The sequence below is a fragment of the Citrus sinensis genome, chromosome 4 (assembly GCF_022201045.2).
Source record: "Citrus sinensis cultivar Valencia sweet orange chromosome 4, DVS_A1.0, whole genome shotgun sequence".
NCBI lineage: Eukaryota > Viridiplantae > Streptophyta > Magnoliopsida > Sapindales > Rutaceae > Citrus > Citrus sinensis.
This window is the reverse complement of record NC_068559.1, coordinates 26,386,604-26,411,468: the sequence shown is the minus strand read 5'-3', so window position 1 is coordinate 26,411,468 and position 24,865 is coordinate 26,386,604. Positions and strand designations below refer to the sequence as shown.

At 34.9% G+C, this 24,865-nt stretch overlaps 4 protein-coding genes across 4 annotated transcripts; 3 read left to right on the top strand and 1 right to left on the bottom strand.

Annotated features, from left to right (window-relative positions):
• Positions 1-427: 427 nt before the first annotated feature.
• On the bottom strand, positions 428-3,058 carry LOC102607465 (pentatricopeptide repeat-containing protein At1g60770). Its single transcript, XM_006483860.4, has 2 exons — positions 2,631-3,058; positions 428-1,962 (listed from the first exon to the last, which is right to left on the bottom strand). The coding sequence occupies exons 1-2, from the start codon at positions 2,856-2,858 to the stop codon at positions 718-720; spliced, it is 1,473 nt and encodes a 490-aa protein (XP_006483923.1). The 5' UTR covers positions 2,859-3,058; the 3' UTR covers positions 428-717.
• A 5,574-nt stretch (positions 3,059-8,632) lies between these two features.
• On the top strand, positions 8,633-12,482 carry LOC102607754 (uncharacterized). Its single transcript, XM_006483861.4, has 8 exons — positions 8,633-9,339; positions 9,443-9,537; positions 9,673-9,776; positions 9,888-9,988; positions 10,089-10,192; positions 10,561-10,998; positions 11,433-11,564; positions 12,039-12,482. The coding sequence occupies exons 1-8, from the start codon at positions 9,073-9,075 to the stop codon at positions 12,196-12,198; spliced, it is 1,401 nt and encodes a 466-aa protein (XP_006483924.1). The 5' UTR covers positions 8,633-9,072; the 3' UTR covers positions 12,199-12,482.
• A 3,399-nt stretch (positions 12,483-15,881) lies between these two features.
• On the top strand, positions 15,882-17,995 carry LOC102617510 (L-tryptophan--pyruvate aminotransferase 1). Its single transcript, XM_025100366.2, has 4 exons — positions 15,882-16,256; positions 16,798-17,093; positions 17,157-17,434; positions 17,515-17,995. The coding sequence occupies exons 1-4, from the start codon at positions 15,882-15,884 to the stop codon at positions 17,727-17,729; spliced, it is 1,164 nt and encodes a 387-aa protein (XP_024956134.1). The 3' UTR covers positions 17,730-17,995.
• A 1,548-nt stretch (positions 17,996-19,543) lies between these two features.
• On the top strand, positions 19,544-22,979 carry LOC102608061 (inorganic phosphate transporter 2-1, chloroplastic). Its single transcript, XM_006483862.4, has 3 exons — positions 19,544-20,582; positions 21,240-21,431; positions 21,830-22,979. Exons 1-3 carry the CDS (start codon positions 19,872-19,874, stop codon positions 22,652-22,654), a joined length of 1,728 nt encoding a protein of 575 aa, XP_006483925.1. The 5' UTR covers positions 19,544-19,871; the 3' UTR covers positions 22,655-22,979.
• The last annotated feature ends 1,886 nt before the right edge of the window (positions 22,980-24,865 follow it).

Here is a 24,865-nt window from a genome sequence, read left to right as displayed (position 1 = left end):
GACACCGCCCCAGAAAACAAATCTAGCATCTGTTGGTTGGAATGATATGGCCAAACGCCAACCAATAACATTTCATAAGAACTAAATGGTAGGAAAGAAGCTTGATGTGTCTCATAAGGCCATAGGTGTAGAGCCGGTGTCTTATAGCTAATGCTATCTGGACCTCGCCATCAATGAAAACTCTGTACTGGAAAGCTGAGATCAAACAACATAACCTGGGTATCTCTCTTTGGGGAAATGACAGTAGCCAAGAGCAAATGCCTAAACATGGCTTGAGTGGCAGTAAATTATGATGTGAATACTTCCTGGGATGAAAACAAGGCTCCCCAGATACAACCACGATCCATCAAATTAATATATCAACACAAAAAAACATGATTCAGACCTTTGAATTATGGCCATCTCAAGTGCACAATAGTATCCCAGATTCAACCAGAAATTATCCTACATTGCTGCCTTCAATATAAGTTAACAACCTATAGGTTCTATGCTCAACAGACTCCTACACTAAGTAATTCATATTTAGTTAAGAAATACAAAAGACCATATCAGCGAAGCATTCTTGAATGATCAATTCTTTTTATATCAAAAGCAAAAGAAGAGCGCATGCTATTATTGAAATACAATAGCACCTATTCAAAATTGTTGCCATGGAGGAATTGCAATTCCAACAATAGAATTAAGGGCAAAAAAAAAGCAGGCAGTGACAGAAAGAGGTCACTCCACGCAAATCGCCTCAAGCAACTTCTTACTCGCCTCACTCACCTCCACTTTCTCCATCTTCAAACGCCGAAGCATCACAGGGCTTGTTCTTCCAGCAGCTGCATAAGTTCTTATCAGTGGTTCAAACACCTCCACCCCTAAATCATCTACAGCCTTCTTCAAGATTTCCAAGAAACCTTCAGCACCATCAACATCCTTTTCTTGCTCAAAGTGCCTCATGAAAGTCCTGATAGTCTCAGACGATGGGACCCACTTTCCACCATCCCCTCTACCAGTATCTATAGCCTTCTCCAAACAATCTACTGCCAATTTCATATCCCCATTTCTCAGATAATAATCTGAAAATATCTCCCAGGTTTTAGCATTAGGATTGGCTCCTCTCCTGCGGGCCCTCTCCTTCAGCTCTTCAGCATTTTCTAGCCTACTCTCCTTGGCATATGCTCCAATCATAACATTTGTGACTCGTATATCATAAGTGGCACAACCAGATTCCCATTCCTTGAAACATTTCTCAGCACCAGGTAAATCTTTCAAGTTAACCAGCACCTGTATCATATTCAGGTAGCTTATGTTTGCAGTTTTGGGAAAAGCTAGCCTCAATGAGCGCCATATTCGATAAACTTCAGACAAGTTACCCGTTTGTCCGTACAATGTAATTAAAAATTGGTAAGCAGAAAGATCTCGATGTGCATTTCTATTCTCCAATTCCTTGAGTGCCCTTTCTGCCTTCTCAAACAAACCAGCTTCAACATAAATTGAAGCTAAGTTACTGAATGTTGTCCAATCAGCAGCAACCCGACCATCCCTCTTCATCTCTTCAATGACTCTCTCAGCCCCAGAAATATCATTGACAGCAGCCAGAGCCCTCATCCAGACATTGTATGTGTACGAGTCTGGCATGATACTCGACGCCTTCATTTCTTGTATAATGGCTGGTATTTTTTCTGGGTGGCCAGTCTTTGCATAAAGGGTCATGAGGCTGTTAAAAGGCATGGAGCTAAACCCAAGGTTAAGTTCCTTCATCTTCTCCAAGAGAGCTTCTGCTTTTTCAGTCATCAATTCCTTGCAGTAGCAATTCAGAAGAGAACCATATGTAAGATGGTTCTTTGATGTTTCAGGAAGATCAACAAAATAGTTTTCTGCAGCATCAATACCTTGAACTTTGGCAACTAGATCAAGATGAATAGCTTGATCACTGACTGTCTTGTTCATACCCCTCTTTTCCATATTTTCTGATAACTGCAAATAAACAATTCAGATTGAAACCCGCAAAACAAAGAGAAAAGAAAGAAACAGAATATTGAGAGGGGGGAATTATATGCGACCAAAGAATTGTAACTGCCCCAACCTTTCCCAGACTAAATGAAAGAAGACCAATGCAGGGTTTTATTTTTGCTAACAAGACAACAAACAGCAATGACCAGATGAGCTGAGAGAGCTACTTTTAGTTTTGAGTCTGACAATGCCATCATGACAATTCAAGCAACAAAGACCATAACTAGCATTCTACACGCTAGAATGAAAACAGAAAGATAATATTACAACCTGCAGCACACTCATCTGACTGCCTATCCTAGTGACTGATGAAATAGGTGACATTCATTGGATGTACCCAAACATTTTTAACCCACGGATTTTTTTCAGAATCCTTTCGACAAATCTACTTCAACTTTCTATTCATACCTTAAAACAAACCCATAACAATGCCCAAATTCCACAAATCAGATAGCCAATACACGAGTGTCACTAATTGCCTTAACTAGATGATAAAACCCAAAATTCAAGATTGATTAGATTATAAATTGGCCGTAGGATAGAAATTTGATATTTTCCGCCCGTAAAATGAATCAAAATCTAAATCATGAATATTTAACAGACTCATAAGAGAGAGAGGGCGGGTAGGAAACCTTGAGGGCAGGGTAATAGAGCTTGCGATCGCGAAGCTTCTTGAGAGTGTCGCCGACTTCCCATTTGAAGACACGTTTTTTGCTCTTGAGAAACTGGTTCAGCTGCTGTCGAACGCTAACGTCGGAGCTACCTTTTTTGAATAGCCTGTCGTAAAGCGCTTCTTCCAAGTGCTTCTTCGACCGCTTTGCTATGTTCTTGGTCCTCCCAAACCGTTGCGGCATCGCCATTTTTCTTCTTTAGCTTTCTCTAAACCCTAAAATCTAAACCCCCCGCTCTGCTCTTTTTGTGTTTTCGCATTCCTTCACCGAGTCTCAGATGGCGTGCAACAATACAACCCCGTCGGGTTTGGGCTTCGGAAGAGTGAAGGACTCAATTTGAGCATATTGCTTTTTAGTCCCTCACTTGAATTACATATAGGTGTATTGTGCCCAAAACAATTTTATAATCGGGTCACTAATAACACCCGCGCTGCAGCCATCTTCCTTTTAAAACCACCGTTTCTAAATACACCTCGACCTCTTTTTTTTTCCCCCTCTCTTTCCCAGAACCTCATAAATATTTTTACAGATACAATTGGAATAATAATATGGATCCACACTTCTAAATCTCAATTTAAATTTCAACTAATGTAACATTAATCTATTAAAAGTTAAAAAAATCTTTGCTACTAAAAATAAAATCTACTCTAACTTATAAATTTTAGACTAGTAATTAAAATTTGAATTTGAAACTTCAATTCACCCTTGAATGTGAGGAACACTAATCATTGGATTATCAAGTGATTTGGCCACAATGCACAATTCAAACATTTTTTTATTTAATGGCTACAAGTCTCATTTTTATTATAATTTTTCATCCATTATATTCTAAATATATAAATTTATAATACGGTCTATACAATATATTAATTAGAAAATTGACTCCCTCTAACAATATTGAAAATGAACATACATTTATTCTTTTTTTTTTTTAATCAAAATCAGAAAAGAACTCTCGACATTGTATGGAGAGCATCATGACACCACCATTGAGCTAGAAATCCAATAAACTCAAAATCGACATGGACAAATGACAAAAGATAAAGAAGCAATTGTAGGAGGGGCTTTATCACAATTAAATGCACTGGTTTCTGTATAAATACTGGAATATGGTGGTACGTTATTAAGTGGACCAGCAGCACTGCTAGCTCCCCGCACATGGTTATCTCATGTTCTGTTTATACGTCATTTTCGTTTTTAAATAAAGTAAAGCATTGTGGCTTGCATAACATATCCCCCGCTTTAATGCTATCATATAAATTCAAAATTTTTTTTTAAAATGTTATTGTTTTTATGGTAGTTGAATTTATGAGTGTCCACTAAGGTCGACATATTTGACTAAGGGTATGTTTGGAAATGAAGTTGTGCAGCTGTAACTTAAAAGTTATAGTATTAAAGTATTTGATAAACATTAGCCACTGTAGTTTAAAAGTTATGTTTATATGATTTTTCAATTGCACAATAAAAAATCTATTATATTTTTAATAATTTTGTCAGAATTATTATTTAAAATTTATGTTTACTATATATTATTAACTTTTGTTTTATTGTTATAGTTTTTTTTACGGCACCTTTAATTTAAAAGGTATAACACTTCAATTTCAAACAGAATCTAAGAGACTAATTTATAATAATTGGTAGAAATTGAAATAATAACCAAAAAAAAAAATTGTTACTTTATCATAGACAATATAAAACATACAGACTATGGCATCAATTAGTGCAACTAATGTATTCCATGGACACATTGCAATGATTATCAATGCGAGAAGAACGAGCATTTAGGCATTTTAATAATTGAGATAGACAGAAACAGTCAAATTTAGGGAATCAATGGAATTTAACCTTAAAATTTTCGAGGGAAGTTTTAGTACCAAAGCAATGGGAGCTACATATATAATTTTACCTCTTTTCATTATACTTTACATAAACAAATTAGAGTGAACGGAAATGGACCTTCAACTAACTTAACTGAATTGAAGAAAGCGACGAAAGTTTTTGACTGACCGCACCGACCAAGCACTTGCTAAAATTCCAGCATTACTCCAACGTGCCAATCCACATGGTATCTGGAAACATGTCGAGGATGCGACACAGTTCACAGGCAGGAGAAGGACAGCCCAATGGTTTTGTGTAATGTGGCGGTGATTAAATGTCAGCAAGCCGTAGAATAAGACTTTGTTATTTTGTTATATGACGAAGCACCAGCACCACCACACACAAGTTTTTAACCCCCACCAACAGAGGCCACAACTTCGGTGAAGCTGCGTCTCGTCCATCAATTATGGTAGGACCAAGGGTGCTGGAATGGAAGACCTTTAAAAAGTTAAAACATGTGGTAAGAGATCTTTGTAGGGACACACCCTCAAAAGACTAAGTGGCTAAAGCCGATGTTGAGACACGTTTCAAAGGTGCAAACCGCAAAGGTAACCAGAACCCCTATTTGTAAACGCGTCTATTTAATTCGTGGATATGTAATACATTAAATTTTTTATGTAATTATTTTAAAAACAAATTTATTATTAAAATTAAAATTTTTATAATTATACTTAATTAATCTTTTTTTTTCTCTACTCTCATATTTCGTAAATTAAGTACTCAATTTCATTCTAAATTTTTTTAATCTTTCTTAGTATATTATAATCTATATTTTATGCTTTTATTATATAATTTTTTTATTGATATTAATTAACATTTTTATTTGATAAAGTTTAAGTTATTAATATTTATGAACTTTCATGTCTGATAAAAATTTATTGGTAATTTAATTTTCATTTTAAATTGTGCGTTTTGTTCTTTTTAATCAGTAATATCAATTGTTTAGGATAAAAGAATATGTCTTAATGAATTGGTTAGAATTTGTAAAATTGAGAAAAGGAAAATAAAAAATAATTAATTAAGTAATTTAAAAAAATATTTAGATAATAAAATTCTTAATTTAAAAAATGTGTAGAAAAAAAATTAATAGATTTAAATAATCATCCTCTTTATCTATTTATCTTTTCCATTTTTTCTTTTTCCTTTTATGAGGTCTAAGAAACAAATTATAATTTATTGTTTAAGTTATTCCAGAAGTTTCTTCTGATAAAGTTGATTATCCTTGAAGCTAGGGGCAGCGGCCCGTGTTACCCGGTTTGATCAATTCTTGCGCCCCACAATGAAATTCGAGGTTAATTGTGCCGTGCCACCCAAGATTCGTCCACATTTATTTTTTTTTTATTCGTTGCATTTCTAATTTTCGGTAACTTTATTAATTTACATAATTGTGTTTATTAGTATATTAATGCATTAATAATGTCAGTCCAGGCAGTTGAGTCTGGGAGGGACCATGTTCTCGACGCTTCCCATGGTAGCTATGGCCATGCACGCATCTATGGTCCCAAGTTTACTCAACCAAATTTTGTTGGCGTGTACGCTTTTGACTTTTCCACATCCCGAATAATCGTCACACCCAAGATGACAATTTTTCCATGTTATCTCTCATCATTCAATCTTTGTCAGCAACAATCGCGTGCTGACTCATCCCTTCATCTCACCAATTCTCAATTGTTTAAATTCTTTTATGCCATAACTTCGACGGTACCGTAAAAGGAGAAAGAACCGTGTTTAAAAAATATAATTTTTTATTAGCAACAAATAACACGTGATAATGACGTTAATCAAAGTAAATGAACAAAACTATGAAACCATTGTCAAGGGGCCCGCTAACATTAACAAGAAGTTAAAACGACTTTGGTTGCATAGCAAAAGCAGTCAAATCCCTTGAGCCAAAAAGCAACCAAAAGAGACTCGCCAAACCCCAGTATTTTTTAGGTAAAATAATAATAATAAAATAATGCCCATGTTGAACTTATTCTAATATAAAATATAAATTACAATCATACACATAAAACGAAAAAAATAATAATAATAATAATTCAATATCGAACAAATAATTTACCTACCGCAGCCAATTATACTTGTACATAGCAGTTTTTGATTCGGCTTTAGCCAACACGGAAATGTGCCATGTGCCTCAAAACTGATATTTCCCTAGGGATCAAATCCCGACCCCACAACCGCTTCTTCAACGCGCTTAGTCATTGTTGACTTTCTAAATGGTAAAATTGCAAAATTGCATTGTTAAAAAAAAAAAATCCACCTTTTTAGCGGATTTATGTATATACTAAAAGAAAAATTGAAGAGTGGAAAAATCAAAATTAATTTTCTAATTCCCTTTTTTAAAAAATTAAATTATAGAGCATGTATCCTTATTTATCTAAATTTTAATAGAAATTATAACAAATTATGTAATTTAATAAAAAAATTTGAGTACATTATTTGGTGATCTATCATTGATCGCACGTAAAAATTAAAGGAAACTTAGGAGAACAATCAAGGGAAGAAGAAAAATTAGTGGTGTGTTGTTTACTTCCCAATTGAAAAATCAAAATCATTGACAGCGTTAGAACTAAAGTCAAAATAAATGGGATCCAGCTCAAATTGAGATTGAAGAATGGGAGATTAATTCCTTGAATTAGTCTCCTATTCCGTTTAAATAAAAAATAAATAACAAAAAAAAAAAAACACCAACATCACTTCACCAAACGAAGCCCACCGTCACTACCAAAATCAAGCATCGTCGTCCTCGTTAGTTGTCGGTTGTGGAACAGCAACTAGTTGCCTTGTCATCTCTGTTTGGGACTTTTTCAATGCTGTGAGATCCAGTAGCAACAATCATCATGTCGCGACTCTTTCGATCTGATGAGGACGATGATGATTTTGATTATTCTTATTATTATTATATTTTTAAATGAATTATTGTTTTTTTGTTGTTGTTATTAATGATAAAATAAAATGTTAATGTTAATAACAATATTTTTATTAATAAAAAAATAATCACAATAATTAAAATACAAAATAATTAACTGCGACAATAGTTAATTAAGGACTTCTTGGCAATTTAAAACAATGTAGCTCATTCCGATTCTAATTATAAAATAAAGTAAACACATAAATGACAATATAGATCATCTTGATTCTGACTCTTACTTTACTCTTACAGGCAAAGTAAACAATTTATTCTAATATTACAACTAAAACAAATAATTTATTATGATTCTATAGGAAAAGTAAATAAATTTTTATGATTTTTATTCCTTATTCTGATTGCAACCAATTCTAATTCCTACTTATTTTGATTACTAATTAGTAAATGCACCATAGTTGCATTGGTTATAATTGTTTAAAAACCAGTTTGGAAAATATATTTGACATAATGACATAATCTCTAGTTGTCTATGGAGGAAAATATATATTTTTAATTAATTCACATATCTATTGAAGCTTGAACTTAGGACATAAATATTAGGAAGATTGTTTTTGATTACTAAAGCTAGACTTAACTTTCAAGAAAAATAAATTAAATCAGTAGAAAAGTAAGCTTGATATTTATTTAATTCAATAGTCAAAGTAATTTATACAAAGTGTCATTCAGTTTTGTTGCGGATAAATTTGATTTTTTATTATTTTGATTATATTTGTAAAGAAAGAAATTATATTTTTTATTTTAATGGAAGAATATATATATATATATATAAATTGATGCAATTATATTTATTATATAAAAAATTAATTGTGAATTGAATTATTATTGACCGTGAACTCACACCCCGTTAAAGGCGAGTGGGTAACAGAATTTTGAAAATGGATTTAAAAAGAAACGGGTAAAGTGGATAAGGAAAACGCAGTTGGGTGTTAGCTGAATTGGGAAATGTTACAGCGCGGATCCAGGCTGCACACTGGACCTGGAAAGATACGCCTAGAAGCAGAACGAAAGAATTCTATCATTAATCAAATTTTATCGCCAAATTAAAAATCATTTTTCGTTTTATTAGGATTTACCGTATTGCTATTCTTCTATATTTAGTGGGACCCTTCTAGAGTTTGTACAAATTGGTGGGAGCGGATGCCATTACGACACCTGTCACCAACCCAAACCAAACGACTAAAACTCGAATTTCTCAAAAGCCAAGGAATGAACAGGAAGGCTTTTCTGATTTGTTGTGTTTTTGTCTTTTTTGTGTGATTTTGGAAGGTTGAAAATGAGAAACTCGTGGCAGCCCATTTTCAAAGTTTGAAACAAAGAACATAGAAGAATTGAACAGAAGAAAAGAAAAGAAAATAAAAAAAAAGGCTCTCTCCTTCTATGAGAAATATTTTATTATCATAGGAGGGTTTTGATGAGAAGACGAGTTTAGTTTTTGCCTTTCTTTTGTCATTGCAAACTTGAAATTGCAAAAGAGCCTTCTTTGTCTGTATTTGGGATTCAAAGAAGGCTCCGGTTTGGGGGGAAAAAAAAAAACAAAGAAAGAGAAATTTTTGATCTTTTTTCAAATCTTGGGAGAGTTCAGTTTTCACAAAGATGATAAGATGGTGGATATCTGCTCTGCAATTGACAGAGTTGTTTGTGAGTTCTATAGTGCATTTGTTATATGGGTTTTACATTTTTAGCTCAGCTGTAGCCGGTGATCTCTCTCAGGTTTTGAATGAATATTTTTTCAAGCCGAATGTAAATGTTATTGAGGTTAAACAAGAACCGCCATATGTACCCACAGCAAAGCATACAATTGACGCTAATACTCTTCCTCCTATTGTTTTAGTCCATGGAATCTTTGGATTCGGCAAAGGGGTATGTCATTTAGAGTTTTCATTTTTCGTTGTCAAAATGAATGCCTTTTTTATGTCATTTTAATGTACCGTTTCAATTCTTAAACTGGATTTTCTTTTATTAGAAACTGGGAGGTTTATCGTATTTTGCGGGGGCAGAGAAGAAAGATGAGAGGGTTCTTGTGCCAGATTTGGGGTCCTTAACAAGCATATATGATAGGTAGGTTGCTTGCAATTTTTTGGTTTTGAATGCTGAGATTTAGATTCATGAATGTCATTTCTTTTTCTGTTTCTTTGTTGCTGTCACATATCCTTTATTCAAGTTCCTGTTTTATATTGGGGCTTTGGGTTTCAGGGCTCGTGAGTTGTTCTATTATTTAAAAGGTGGGAAAGTAGATTATGGTGAAGAACACAGCAAGGCTTGCGGCCACTCACAGTTCGGACGGCTTTATGAACAAGGTTGATAATCTGTCTGTTTATTTCTTTATCTTTTTTGCAATTATTAAGTGTGATGCCAACATTATGTTTTGTTAGTCTTGAAGTTTGTTTTGCATTTTTACTGGGATGCAGGGCATTACCCTGAATGGGATGAGGACCATCCTATTCACTTTGTTGGGCACTCAGCCGGTGCTCAGGTTGTTCGTGTTTTGCAGCAAATGCTTGCTGATAAGGTTGGTCCAGCTTTTTCATGTAATCAATGCAATGGTAAATAATCTATCTTTTTTTGTTATTTATTTGGTCATATCAAATTGTTTTTATAATGATTTTTAGGCATTCAAAGGTTATGAGAACACTTCAGAGAACTGGGTATTGAGCATCACATCCTTGTCAGGCGCATTTAATGGGACTACAAGAACCTACTTAGATGGGATGCAGTAAGTTCTATTCAAACTTTTTCCTTTATTTTAAACAAATTTATTTAGAGGATTCCATTTTTCAAATGTTAAATGCAATATCTGAATGATACAATAAACTATCCACTTACTAAGATTGATGATTTATTGCTGGAGAATGTAAAGTAGCCTAAGGCAGCAGCAACTGGAATATTGCTATTCAGTCATGTGGTTGTACATCTGAAATTGTTATTTGTTCCTTATACACGAAATGTTCCCAAATGATGCTTGGGAAGTTATTAACAACTTTATTCATTATGTCAATTTCTCCAATATCGAATTCTATTTTCTTTAACATACCATACATGGCTGATTCAGAACATTGCTGCTATGTTTTCAAATTATCACAGACCAGAAGATGGGAGGACCATGAAACCAATATGCCTGCTTCAGCTGTGCCGCATAGGAGTGATAATATATGACTGGCTTGATATTGTTTGGCTAAAGGATTATTACAATTTTGGCTTTGATCACTTCAACATGTCATGGAAGAAAATGGGTATTCGTGGTCTACTTGATTGCCTCATGGGTAATACAGGGCCTTTTGCTTCAGGAGATTGGATTCTCCCTGATCTTACAATTCAAGGGTCTTTACAACTTAATTGCCATCTGCAAACCTTTCCCAACACATATTATTTCAGTTATGCTACCAAGCGTACCAGGAAGATTATGGGTATCACGGTACCTTCTAGTATATTTGGAATTCATCCACTGCTGTTCATTAGAGTATTGCAGATGACCCAATGGCGTCAACCTCCAGATGTCCCTCCCCCTTACAAAGGCTACAGGTATGCCCTTTCAAACAACATATGATGCGGTGTTTACTTATATTGCTTAGATATTATCATTTTAGAAGCGTAAGCTTTTTTCATTTGTTATAGCTTTAAATCCTAACCTAATCTTGTTGACTTTGAAATTACGTTTGGCTGAGTCATTTGGATTTTGTTTTTTAATATTAGGTCATATTAGGATAGATTACTACTCTTGCCCTAGATTAATTATAATTGTTACTCGAAGAAAACTGTTCAGAAATCTCTAGAATTTAAAATGTTTGACATTTTCTTAGCGTGGCGATAACTCTTCTCTCCGAATTGAGAGAGAAGTATTTGATGTTGAAATTGAACTTTAAATGGAATTATTGTTGGACAAGAATATGTTTAGGGAGTTGTAACTAGAATTGAATTGCATCATGACTCATGTACTGAGGTTAATGCTTCTGCAGGGATAAGGATTGGTGGGACAATGATGGAGCACTGAACACCATATCCATGACTCATCCTCGTCTCCCAATTGAACATCCAAGCTGTTATGTTGTAAATGATTCTGATTGCCAACCTTTGCAACCAGGGATTTGGTTAGTTATTTTTCTTAAATCTTTATCTGGTTATTGCAGTCACCAACAAATCATGCTAAGAATTGTGAGTATTGATTTTGGTTGAGCAAAATATGGTCACATTTAAAAAATAAAAATTCATATTAACATCCAAAGCAATTCATATCATAGTCATGAAAATATGCTTTCTATGGTTTTAAATCCTGCGAAACTTTAAATTTGACCCCTGTTCCAGTTTCAAACCAATCTGACTTTCATGAATTTTAAGGAATTTATTATATAATTTGTAAATTATCGGAGAAGTATTAATTCTTTGTCTTCCAAGTTTTAGATTTCGTAAAACGGATATCATATACCATGTAAAATGCGGGCCCTGAACCTTGTTGGTGGTCATATAAGATTGTATTAGTTGCCACAAGAATTTAAGTAACATTTTTGGTGGTAGAACTGTGGTTGTCTTGTGAGATCTTAATGATCGTTTTTACTTTTACGCAGGTACTACAAGATTGTGGAAGCTGACCATATATTCTTCATTGTGAATCGGGAAAGAGCTGGAGTTCAATTTGATCTAATCTATGATAGCATTTTTGAACGATGCAGAAAGCATGTATATAGAAAGAATCTGCCAACTCTGCCTGATCAATCCCACCACTAGCATAGGATCTGTTAGTCTCACACATACGCTACAACCGGAAGAGAAAATTATACAATGAAGCCTCAGTCTCACCTCTTCTTTCCCCGGTGTAAATGTACATTTACACGTTGCACTTTTACCTTTGTCCACCCTTTATTTTTTGTTCCTTGTATCAGTTTAATCTAGGTTGTAGGTCTGTGGGCTTTAGTCTTTACATTGATTTCTTGTCATACCAAAGTAGATGATGTACTTGGGGCACAGGCATTCTTGAACATGATGAATACATAAAGATTTATTATTGTGGTAATGTGCATGATTTCTTTTTTTCCGAAATTATAACTTCTTGAAACTTCCAGAAACTTTCATTTCAATAAAGAGTTAAAAGGTTGTGCTTATGCATTGAAGACAGCCTTTATTTTTGAAGGGTTATCACACCTATTAGTCTGTTACGTACCTTAAAATATCAACTTGATTATACTAGTTAAAAGTTATTTTAGGAAATATTGGATCACAGACTTTTTATAATTTGGGTTCCACACTCCACAGAGAGAGTGGCATCCATTTTGCCCAAGTGGAGTCAAAATTACGTCATTTTTATATCACAGAGATTACTGAGGAGCTGACACACCTAACTTGTGTTGCTATCTGTGATTGATCATAATTTGTAGATGAGGTATGCATTCAGTTCCGAATTATATGTTCAAGTAAGTGTTAGGAAACCAAAGTGCATATATTAGATAGATTGCTACGAATTAGTTCGGAATACAGATCAGTGTTGGTATGATTATGAAGCCGATGCAGAATAATCAACAAGGTCTGGGAATAATTGATAAGGTCAGTATAATCGTCTGGTCACTGGGCTTCATAGCTCGTTGGGCTTGATCGTGGGCTGGCCGACATGGACTTAGCGAATTTCATGGGTTGCATCCGTCTGTAATATTTAAATTTCATAGTCATGATAACCATAATTCGGGGGAAAAAAAAATGACCGCCTTATAAAATAGCATACTAAAATATTTCTTATTTTTGTAGCGCTTCAATTCTTTTTATTACGGATACGCTGTTAAGTCATGCGATTTAATAGAATTAATTTTTAATATTATTAAACCGCACAATTTTATAATATATTAAAAATGAACTCCATTAAAACATTCGACTTAACAATGTGAGCATCTCAAGGAGACATCATCAAGATATCAACCATTAGCCAGTGGTCGTATCCCCAACATATTTAGAGACATATTGTTCAAAATATATATCTTTTTCGACAAAAATAGGGAAAAAAAAGTAAAAGTTTTGCTACTTTTGTAAATTGGGTCAATTTTTAGGTCATTTTCATTAAATTCCCAAAAATATTGATACCACTACCACGGCAATTGTAGTATTTTTCTCAAATCTTAGAGAAGTAGTAAGTTTTTACTTGAAATGCATTGATGAAAAAAAATCATTTATAAATCCCCGATTATAATTTAATTTCTTTCTTTAAAAAAGAAACTCTAGCCGCGAACGTCGCTTGACTGATCACCGGTGCCGCATGCATAGTCGTTGTTGGCACATGAAGTTGACGCCGACAATGGGTCGCTCTGTTTGGATGTGCGACACAAGTCATGTGTGTAGGCGACCAAACTAAATTTTCTTGAATAAATTAAATGATCAACCTAACTAATATAGCAATTATATTCATGTGTTTAAGATCAAAACGCATGTTTCTACAATTGTTTATGTGTTTAAACGACAACACATGATCTCACATTCAGACATTGCTAAAAAAAAAAAAAAAAAACACTCCGATATAATTAGTGACGTTGACTGGCTTAGGGCAGATGGTCAGATGATAGTTTGCTTGTCTCGAGCAATTTCTGGAGGCACAGAACACGCTAGCAGAGGGGCCATTTGTGCTGCATATGATGTCTGCAAATAGGGCGTCATTATATGATATATCTCTCATGGAGAAGTTGACCGACATCATGTGAGATGTACGAAGGATATTTTTCCAGTTTAATAATCTGGTTGAAATAATATGTGTATAATCAATGCAGAATCATTAAATTCATTAGTAACTTAATTATGATCTCTATTTATTTATTTATTTAATTTTTTTTCCTTTTTGGCTAATTTCACCCTGAAAATATACCAGTCTTACTTGTTTATATTCCAAAATAAATATAATTGATTCATTTGCCACATATTATATTATACAAACTATCTGATACCATTTTATCATTAATTGTTACATAATATACATTGTTTATTCTTATTTGTTCCTTTCAATTTTAAATTTTTCACTCCACTACCGATTGCATTTCATGTATTGAGCTAAGCTTTGTACCTTTCTCTCTTTTTTTTAAAGTAATATTGTGATTGATAGTTATTGAATAAAAGTTACAATAAAATTTTGACTTTGCACTGTTCTAAATGCATGAGTGAAAGAAAGTAACCGTTATATTATCAAAATTATTACTCATTTTATTTATTATGAAATAGTAAGTGATTGAGTTTTTTTAAAGTTTATCATGTTATCAAAACCGTTACTCATTTTATTTATTATGAAATAGTAAGTGATTGAGATTTCTTAAGTTTATCATGAGACTAAATATTATAGTGTCTGAGGGTTAAGCGGGAGCCAATAGTTTAGTTCATCATAATGAAGTTGGGAGTTTGGAGCTAATCGTCGATCTAATTAGGATTATAAATTTGAGTGTTGAAGTCGTTTTCGTTTTTAAACTAATTGAATGTATTAATAATTCTTCAGTCTTCAAATAAAGGTTCATCTATCTCTATAGTTTCAAAGTTGATCCTCTGGATTGCAGTTGGCAACTAAGGGCAAAAGCATTTCTTAATTTCTTTTCTGTTTCTTTTTCTCTCTTTTTTTTTTTTTTAGTACTGATATAAGTAGAAAATAACACATAAGACCACACTTTTTTTCCCATATGGCATTTTGGATAAAAAAGATAAGAAGCAAATATGACCTTTTAATTAATGACACATAATCATGATATTGCTATGAATTATACGAAGTATCCAACAAAATCTGGTTTTCTGCCTTTCCTATGTGTGTTCCCATTAATAAATGTATGTTCACTTTCAAGTTTCTATTAATTATTCTATAAAGAATAATATAAATCAGATAGTATCCAACAAAATCTGATGAGATTGGAACACATACATTTCAAGTTCATTGGAGAGCAGATATTTGCTAGAATCATGCACCACTCCCACTCGTTAATCCCCACCTCGTTCCCTCTATATATAACCAAGAGCTAACACATCAAGCAGCCCACATTCAAACCCTAATTTTTACCTGAGGCAGGCTCTTTCACTTTCTCACACACATACCAAATACTACATCAAGATGGTTGGTTTTGAGACTGCTGCAGCTAACTGTATTATTACGGCTAATAACAATCCAAAAACTCCTCTTTCATCAATCTCCAGCATCAATCTTGAGCAGTAAGTCATATATAATCAATTCTTGCCCTAGGCCACTGCACTCTCTAGGGTTTTAGTACTGCTGTTTCGTTGACACACACACACACACGTACAGTTGTATTTTACGTAATGATTCATGCTTATAATCTTTATTGAACCAATATTGTTGAGAAGTTCCATTAACTCTTCTTTACAGCTTTGGGTTGTTGTTCCTTCGGATAAATCTTTTGATGAGATTGGAATTTTGTTATTATTATTATTATTATTATTTTGTAATGGATAAGTTTTATGTGCTAATTATAGCCAATAAACAAGAGGATAATTGTGACTTAATCCTAATCAACAGGGGCGATCCAATGGCGTTTGAGGCGTTTTGGAGGAAACTGGGAGATAAGTGTACGATGGTGATCTCTGGAAGTGATTTGATGAGCTATTTAAGCGATATGGGAAATGTATGCTGGTTTTTGGTTCCGGAACTCGCTGAAGCAATCAACAATCTTCATCATGGGGTTGATAATGCAGTATCCGACGGTCGGCATATCGTGATCGGAACGGGCTCCACGCAACTCTATCAGGCTGCACTCTACGCTCTCTCTTCTCCCGGAGGGCCCGAGCCCATCAGTGTAGTCTCCGCTGCCCCTTACTACTCGGTGAGCCAATTGATGAAATCGCATTCCGTTACATTTAATTAAAGTCAACCCTTTATGTTTGACCTTTTTTTTTCCCCCAATATGGATATATCTAGATCCTGATTAGCACGTACGTGTTTAAAGCAAAGTCAAATGACCACAATCTATTAAAACAGCATGCACATTTTTGCGACATTGCCGCATCTTGCAGAGATCATGAGACAAAGGAACAAACATGTTTGTTAAACATACACTTAGCTAAAATGAACAAAAATTGGTATTCCATGTGTAGCATGCATGTGTTATAGATCCTACTCATTTACACATGGCAGCATGGGGGAACCATGCTAACTGTTGGGCAAACTTACATAAAATTAAGTTTAATTAATTACTTTTGAGTTAAACATGATCAAGATTTGGAGTTGTGCCACTACACTATATGTAAAGAACTCAACTACGATTATTATAATTGATCATTAATCATCTCGCGATCAGTCAGTTATTAATTATTATGGTTTAATTTAATATGGAACTATATATAACAAAAATTTATTGATTGCAGCAATATCCAGCAGAGACAGACTATTTACGTTCAGGGCTATACAAATGGGATGGTGATGCGAACACGTTTGATAAAAATAATGGAGCTTACATAGAGGTTATTAACTCACCAAACAATCCTGATGGAACAATCAGAGAAGCTGTGTTGGCGAAGGTGAACCGATCTGCTGAAGGAAAGCTTATACATGACCTAGCCTATTACTGGCCACAGTACACACCCATTACCGGTGCTGCTGATCATGATATTATGCTATTTACTCTCTCAAAATGCACTGGTCATGCTGGTTCTCGCATTGGGTGAGCATATTTATAATTTCTAGTAGTTGTTATAAATGGAGACTGACACAGATATATTTTCAGCTGGGCGCTTGTTAAGGATACAGAAGTTGCAAGAAAGATGACTAGGTTTATAGAACTTGGTAGCATAGGCGTATCAAAAGAATCCCAGCTCCGAGCTGCTAAGATTCTTGGAATCGTTTGCGACGACTACCCTAATTTCTTCGAGTACGGCCGACGACTCATGTCTGAAAGATGGAATATGCTGCGCCAAGTGATTAGACAAAGTGGGGTTTTTGGTTTGCCTGAGTACCCACTAGAATACTGCAACTTCACTGGAAAATTCACAAATTCGCATCCAGGTAATTAATCAATCAATCAATTAATAAATAGATAACTAATAAATTGATTTGGCGTATCTTTTTGTCTTGCAATTTAACAGGCTTTGCATGGTTGGAGAGCAAAGAGGATGAGGACTGTGAGAAACTTTTGAGAGCAGAAAGGATAATGGCGCGAGGCGGGAGACGTTTCGGGGCTGATGCAAAGTATGCTAGGGTTAGCATGTTAAGTCGAGAGGAGATCTTTAATATTTTCTTGGAGAGGTTATCGGCAATCCAAGGTGGATCCATTAGTAATGGAAAGCATCTGGGAAGCTGATGGCGATCCAATTTCCATCTATATATATTTGCGATAAAATGTTAATCATGGAACGATCTGATTCGCAAATACCATACATGGCTTTCTTATTTTCTTTTCTTTTTATTCATTCATGTATGTAAATTTGTTCCTTCAATATCTAATCAATTTTTGGAACTTATTATTGATGGAGGAAGGACAGATCAAATTTATAATTTAACTCTAGTAATTCGGAAAAATGAAAATGTAACACGTAGATATGGGCCACACTCTGATTCTTCGTCAAAACCCGGTTAATTTCATTAGGAAAATGATAAACAAACTCAAAGAAGACAAAAGGACGACAGAAACGCATGCGCCCACTGCCGTTTCACGCGTTTCCTTATTATTCTTTTACTTTTGCATGGGCCCATAATAAATAATAAAATAAATAATTTATTTTTGGAAAGCAGGTTAAATTTTAGCTTTTGACCAGATTTCCCGTCCTTAGTTTACTTCCCTCCTTCGTTATTCTCTTTCCGTTCATCTGGAAGGAAAAGAAAATTGCCCAGCCCCCTTTTTTTTTTTTTCTCGCCCAGCCCCATTTGCTTCGTTACCGGATGACAACCACTTCTTGTTCTTGCCCAGCCTAGATCTACAACGGACACCCTCGAGTCTTCTCCATCTACGACGTCACTGCTTTGGTGGAATGATCTTGTTCTGGCTCTTTAGGCTTCTAAGAGACTTCTAGCTGTTGCTTGCTGCTGCAGTTCTAGTGACCCATCAGTAAGTATTTTTTTTTAATTTTTATTTTATCTTGTGAATGACAAAATTTTGAATCTTTTTGAACTTTTAATTCAACAATGTGGTATCGTGGTATCATTTATATGATCATCCACTTAATTGAATTAATTAAATGTGAAAAATAATCTGTGGAACGTGAACGGTAGCTAGCTACTTGACACTGGGAGATTGTGACATAAATCGAAATACTGAGCACTCGGAGATTGTGTTTTATGTGTAATTTGGATAAAAATCCTTGATTATCAAAACAAATGGTACCGAAAATCTCAAAAATGGCAAAATGGGTAGCATGCGGGTGTTAACTTCTTTCTTGTGATAAGCGAGATGCAGAGAGAGACTTGTTAAATGCAGATGGCTCATGTTGAGTAAATGAGAGGTGAGAGATGGAGAGAGAGAGGATAACAAGAAAATTTGATTGTAAAAAACGTGCTGCTATTTGAATCTCTTTTCGTTATTTTTATGGTTATCTTTTCATTATTTTAATATTTTTTTTGATTCTTTTATTTTTTAAATGAAAAAAGTAACAAACAAAAGATGATGAATGGAGTTGAAGCAACAGACAAAAGGATACGCATTTCTATCATCCCTTTATCGTCAAAGAGTTCAAATAACAGAACTCATTTCATTATTAGGCTATGCTGAGCCCTATCTGTGGACCTCACTATCGGCCACGGACCACGGTATAAACACAAGAACTCAATCAATTTCTGTTGTTGATTAGGTGGAGCCAGCTATTTGAACAGCTTTAAATCTTTGCTCTAGTTTTACTTAAAGATGATGACATTTTTGGGGGAGGCATGATCGCAACGAGGGAATAGCAAGACAAAGTCTAACAAAACATAATATGGTAGATTTTATTTATGTAATGTATGCATGTATATAAAGATTTCTTCCTGCTATAGGTTTATTGCTGGCGCGAGTCACAATGTCACGTGGCCATACGCAACCAAGTAACAAGTATCCGTAGGAAACACAATTGAATCTCTTGTGGATAAAGTTTTATTATCAGTCTCTAAAATTATTTTCTTTTTTCTTGAAAATTCTTCGGATGGTAGGGTGGGGACGCATGTCATGGCATGGGTGAAGAGAAGCCTCAAGAGAAACAAGCACCACTCGTTTAAAATCAACCAAAGGATGCTGCCAAATCCACTCTCACACCTAACGTTTTTTATTCCATTCAAAAGTCCAAAAAATAAAATTGGAAATGAACTCACTCTCATTTCTTCCCAATCTCCACCACCACCTACTTCTCTTTCTTCTTGTTGTTGAGCACAATGAGCTGTTGCACATTCCATGGCCAAGAATCCATCTGAATAATTCCTTTAGATACTCTTCTTTCTCTTTTCCCCACCCTCTCTATCTTATCACTCCCTCCAAAATATGCCTCCCCCTTTTTGCTCATCTTCTTCAAGAAATACTGTTTCACCAGAAGCATTTCTTTTTCATAAACATCGTTCTTCCTCCTCAGCTCTTCTTCTCAAGCCAAATTTATCTCTACCCAGATCATCTTATTCTCTCCTGAGCCTCAAGAACTCAAGACTCACGCATAGTTTTGCTAGTATATCATCTTTTGCTGAAGCTGAAGGTGAAGAAGAACAAAATGAAGGACTCCAAGTTCAGGAACATCATCATGATGAACCTGCAAAGACTGAAGCTGGTGATGACGAATTGCCTGGAATGGCACAAGCCTTTCATATATCTTCAAGTACGGCCTCTGCTATTTCGATATGCATAGCCTTGGCTGCTCTTACTCTTCCTTTCTTTATGAAGTCTTTGGGTCAAGGACTGGATATAAAGACCAAGCTTTTATCACATGCAACACTTTTATTTGGTTTTTACATGGCTTGGAATATTGGAGCCAATGATGTAGCCAATGCCATGGGGACTTCAGTGGGATCAGGTGCTTTGACACTGCGACAAGCTGTTTTGACTGCGGCTGTACTGGAGTTTTCAGGAGCGTTATTGATGGGAACCCATGTGACCAGTACAATGCAGAAGGGGATTCTTGTTGCTAGCGTATTTCAGGGAAAGGACACCCTCCTTTTTGCTGGCTTGCTTTCTTCTTTGGCTGCAGCTGGTACTTGGTTGCAGGTACATTATTTGAGCTTCCTTCTTTAATTAGTATTTAAATCTTGATTATGATATTGCGGATTTGTTTGTGAGCTTTTAATAATATGAAATTTTCATGAGTATACAACAACTCAATTAAGCAGCAGGCTCTGAATAAACTTTATGGAAGAATTTGTGCCATCGCTACAAAAATGTCTACCTTTGAAATGATACTCTAGTTTTCATTCTTAGCTTCAGTAAACAGAGCTTTCAGTTACTTAAGAGTAATCAGGAGTATTCATTTCTTCTATCGCCTCTTATACTTATGCCTGTTAAGTGAAAGCTTCAGTAAACAGAGCTTTCAGTTACTTAAGAGTAATCAGGAGTATTCATTTCTTCTATCGCCTCTTATACTTATGCCTGTTAAGTATTTAATATGTTTGTACTAATATGTATTTACAAAGGTATTGAAAGTCCAAGATTGTGCTTTTTAACAATTATTAGATGCTACCCGAAAAGTATTGAACTTTTAGTTTCCAATTAGTTATTGTTTTTATAAGCAGCTCATGCAAGTCTTAAATAATGTCTCTTATAACTTTAATAGCTTTAAAATTAAGGGCAGTTGCTCTCCTTAATGCTTATATGCTCTACATTTTTCAGTTATGTTTTAACTCCACTAATGGTATCTTGTATTATTAGGTTGCATCATATTATGGTTGGCCTGTCTCCACCACACACTGTATAGTGGGATCGATGGTTGGATTTGGTCTTGTTTATGGGGGAGCTGGTGCTGTCTTTTGGAGTTCACTGGCGAGGGTGACATCATCATGGGTGATTTCACCGATACTGGGAGCACTGGTCTCATTTCTTGTCTACAAATGCATTCGTAGGGTATGTGCTTTCACGTTATGGACTTGTACTAATAATGCTCGCTGCCTTGCATCCAACATGGCTTTGCCTTGGCTTGTGAAATTTTTAAAATTTATCTGTTTGTGCTTGTGGTTTCTAAAATACATATTATATTAGTTTAGGAGTATGATTTCACTGCTTTAGAGTTTCAGAAAATCTTGAGCCATGAGCATGTAGAAGTTACTTAGACACCATATGCTGACTCTTTTTTCAATGCTTTGCATTAATTAGTACAAACCTACGACGAAATGGCTAAAGTGATCAAATGGCAGCTTGTATGCATGATAAATTTTGATGTACAAACTTTTCTAAATCTAACCTATATTCATTTACAGGCATGGGGATAGGCTCTGTTTCTGTATAACCTTTTTGCTTTTCAGTTTGTATACAGTGCTCCAAATCCTGGACAAGCTGCGGCTGCTGCTGCTCCAATTGCTGTTTTTGTGGGTGTAACTGGAATCTCTTTTGCAGCATTTCCTCTGAGCAAGATCTTTCCTTTGGCTTTAGCCCAAGCTTTAGCATTTGGTGCTGCTGGAGCCTTCCTAGTTTACAGAATTATTCAGAAACAACTCGGTCATCTCCTCGTCAAATCCACCTCATTGCAACCTGAGCCTAAGGATACTAATATCCACAACAAGAGTATTGGAATTTTCTCTGATATTGCAGGCCCCAAAGGTACCCAGCTGGAAATAGTTTATGGTGTTTTCGGGTATATGCAGGTACTGTCAGCTTGCTTCATGTCATTTGCCCACGGTGGAAATGATGTCTCCAATGCAATAGGTCCCCTGGCGGCTGCGTTATCTATTCTTCACGGCAGTGCTAGTGGAACTAAGATTGTTATTCCAATAGATGTTCTAGCATGGGGAGGTTTTGGAATTGTTTCGGGACTGATGATATGGGGTTATAGAGTGATAGCCACAATTGGAAAGAAGATAACAGAACTGACACCCACTAGAGGATTTGCAGCTGAGTTTGCTGCAGCTTCGGTGGTTCTGTTTGCTTCGAAGCTGGGATTGCCCATCTCAGCAACGCATACTTTGGTGGGTGCAGTCATGGGAGTTGGATTTGCAAGAGGACTAAACAGTGTTAGAGCAGAAACTGTGAAAGAAATTGTGCTTTCCTGGGCTGTGACAATTCCTGTTGGTGCCACCTTTGCTGTTTTCTACACATGGATCTTGACCAAGCTTTTGTCATTTATATATTGAATAGAAGTTTAAATTTTAAAAAGAAACAATTTGATTTCATGTGATTAACTAATTCACCCATAATTTTCCCAACAAAATTCTTGTATGATTATTACTTCCTGAGCTGACGTGGTTTCCTCCAGTGTGGAAGTCACTACATATTGTGGCATTGGGAATGCCACAGCTGGTTTTTTTTTCAGACTTAGGAAATTTAGGGGACAATACTTGGTTGTCCTGCTGAACTTGGTTTAAGACCTGCTCTTTGAGGACTACACTTTTTGTGTTGAATGAAAAAATTGTTATGAAACGCTACTGGCTGGAAATAAATTGTTCATTATTTCACTAACTGGAATTCTCGATGAATTTATTGTTACTTCTCACCGGAAAGCCTATGAGATCCTTCTTGGACTGGACTAATTGAGGTACATTCATTCTAGAGGACAGCGCCATGAAATCATGGCTGACAAAGAAGAGGGGAATCAGCAAAAATTCCAAACCCGAACTGGCAACTGGTATGCTACTATTTGTGTTCGTCAGAGCACATCATCCAAGCTCAAACAGATTACTTTGAAACCATCGCCACTCCAAAAATCGAGGACAAAACTATCTTAAGTGGGGATGTCAATATTCATATATTTTTATTTGTTTTGTGGAGGGCATTTTTCCCACTTCCCTTACCGATTGTTGACTTGAGCGATAAAAATTAGAGATATTCATATTAGATGGCAAATTATAGGGTCTAGACGGAGCTTTTTTTTAAGCTTGGACGGCCCAAGTCCATATCAAGAAAAGTATAAGGTCGGGCTTAGTCGAGTTTGGGCTTTTTCATATTCTTAAATTATTATTTTTAAACTATATTTTTAAATTATTTTTTTAATTATTGTAAACTGCTAATAAATTAATAGTTAATAATGAATTAAATAAAATAAATAAAAAATAAAAAATGAAGCAAATTAAAGTTTACGTAATTAATTTTTTAATAATGAATTATTTAATTCAAGCACGATCTCAATTAATTAAGACTTAAGAGAGAATTTCATATTATGATTTTAAGTTTTTTGAATCATTATTGATTTATAAACTAGTGGATTCAAAAAAATTTTTTAATGTATTATTTTAATTTATAAATTTATATTTAAAAAATATATATAGAGTCAAGCTTGGCTTAGGCTTTTTTTTACCTTAAGCCCTTATCCCCTTTTATAACATCTTCATATATTAAAAAAAAAACGATACCTTAATTATTTATCAGATGAACATCTAGCATTTTATTCTAAAATATTTTTAATTTTTTTATTTAAGTAAATAATAATTATAATTTAATGATTGTTAAGTTAATTCCAATTAGTATATTATTAAATATTTGGATTGAAAACAAAAATCTTCACTTTAACATTTCCTTATCTGTCATTTGCTCCTTTCAACTGACCTTAATTTGAATATTGTTCTATTATCGTTTTTTTTATTACAAGATTTTATTTGTAAGTGTTTAGTCCATTAAATGACTAAAATCTCTACGTAAATGTCTACAATAATATTATATTAGATAGTCATTTCGATTATTAAGTTACTAAGTGCTAATGTTTACCTTTTTAAGGTTTATTTGAATTTAACTTTTTAAAACATTAACAAATAAATAAATAGTTAATAATCAAATTGTTGATGCGAGATTCTAATGTCTGCTCGTTCTCGATCAGTATATTTCCTCAACTCTCAAATTCACGACCAACAGCAGATTCTCCTCGTAACCCTTCTAACCGAGCAAAACAATGTCTCGTATGACTTCTACTTTATCAGACTCATGCGCACACAGAACTGGTCAGAGCACGCTGGGAGTTTTCCCAGTGTAAACCCTCCGATGCTCAAGTCAGAAATGTTGGTTTACTTTTGTGAGAAACTCGGCCACTAATCTCGTGGCTGTTCTTTAATCTTTTAGACAATAGAAAATGCCTGAGTTTTTCTCCCTTTTCTCAACGAAGATGTTTTTTTCTTAAGTTCTAATGTGAAAATGTCTAACTCGTTTACCTTTATTGATTACCTTTTTTATAGCCTTTCTGTGAATCCGATCCCCCACGATCCATGCCCATCACTTTCCCCAACTCACGGAAGTGGATGCTTGAATGTCGTAGTTCCGACTGAGTGGGTTTCGTGCCTAGATTCTCGGATAGGAGTGCGCGTTTCGTTAACCTCTGTAGACTGGGTTTGCCGACCTCGACCTTCAGCAGGGAAAGG

Excerpts from the sequence above, each read along its gene's own strand:
- LOC102607754 (XM_006483861.4), top strand. The coding sequence starts at position 9,073 with ATGATAAGATGGTGGATATCTGCTCTGCAATTGACAGAGTTGTTTGTG. Across the intron at positions 10,193-10,560 it reads ACCTACTTAGATGGGATGCA|ACCAGAAGATGGGAGGACCA; the intron begins GTAAGTTCTATT and ends AAATTATCACAG. Across the intron at positions 11,565-12,038 it reads CCTTTGCAACCAGGGATTTG|GTACTACAAGATTGTGGAAG; the intron begins GTTAGTTATTTT and ends ACTTTTACGCAG.
- LOC102617510 (XM_025100366.2), top strand. The coding sequence starts at position 15,882 with ATGGATAAGTTTTATGTGCTAATTATAGCCAATAAACAAGAGGATAAT. Across the intron at positions 16,257-16,797 it reads CCGCTGCCCCTTACTACTCG|CAATATCCAGCAGAGACAGA; the intron begins GTGAGCCAATTG and ends TATTGATTGCAG. Across the intron at positions 17,094-17,156 it reads CATGCTGGTTCTCGCATTGG|CTGGGCGCTTGTTAAGGATA; the intron begins GTGAGCATATTT and ends ATATATTTTCAG.
- LOC102608061 (XM_006483862.4), top strand. The coding sequence starts at position 19,872 with ATGCCTCCCCCTTTTTGCTCATCTTCTTCAAGAAATACTGTTTCACCA. Across the intron at positions 20,583-21,239 it reads CAGCTGGTACTTGGTTGCAG|GTTGCATCATATTATGGTTG; the intron begins GTACATTATTTG and ends TTGTATTATTAG. Across the intron at positions 21,432-21,829 it reads TCTACAAATGCATTCGTAGG|TTTGTATACAGTGCTCCAAA; the intron begins GTATGTGCTTTC and ends TTTGCTTTTCAG.
- LOC102607465 (XM_006483860.4), bottom strand. The coding sequence starts at position 2,858 with ATGGCGATGCCGCAACGGTTTGGGAGGACCAAGAACATAGCAAAGCGG. Across the intron at positions 1,963-2,630 it reads TCTATTACCCTGCCCTCAAG|TTATCAGAAAATATGGAAAA; the intron begins GTTTCCTACCCG and ends GTTTATTTGCAG.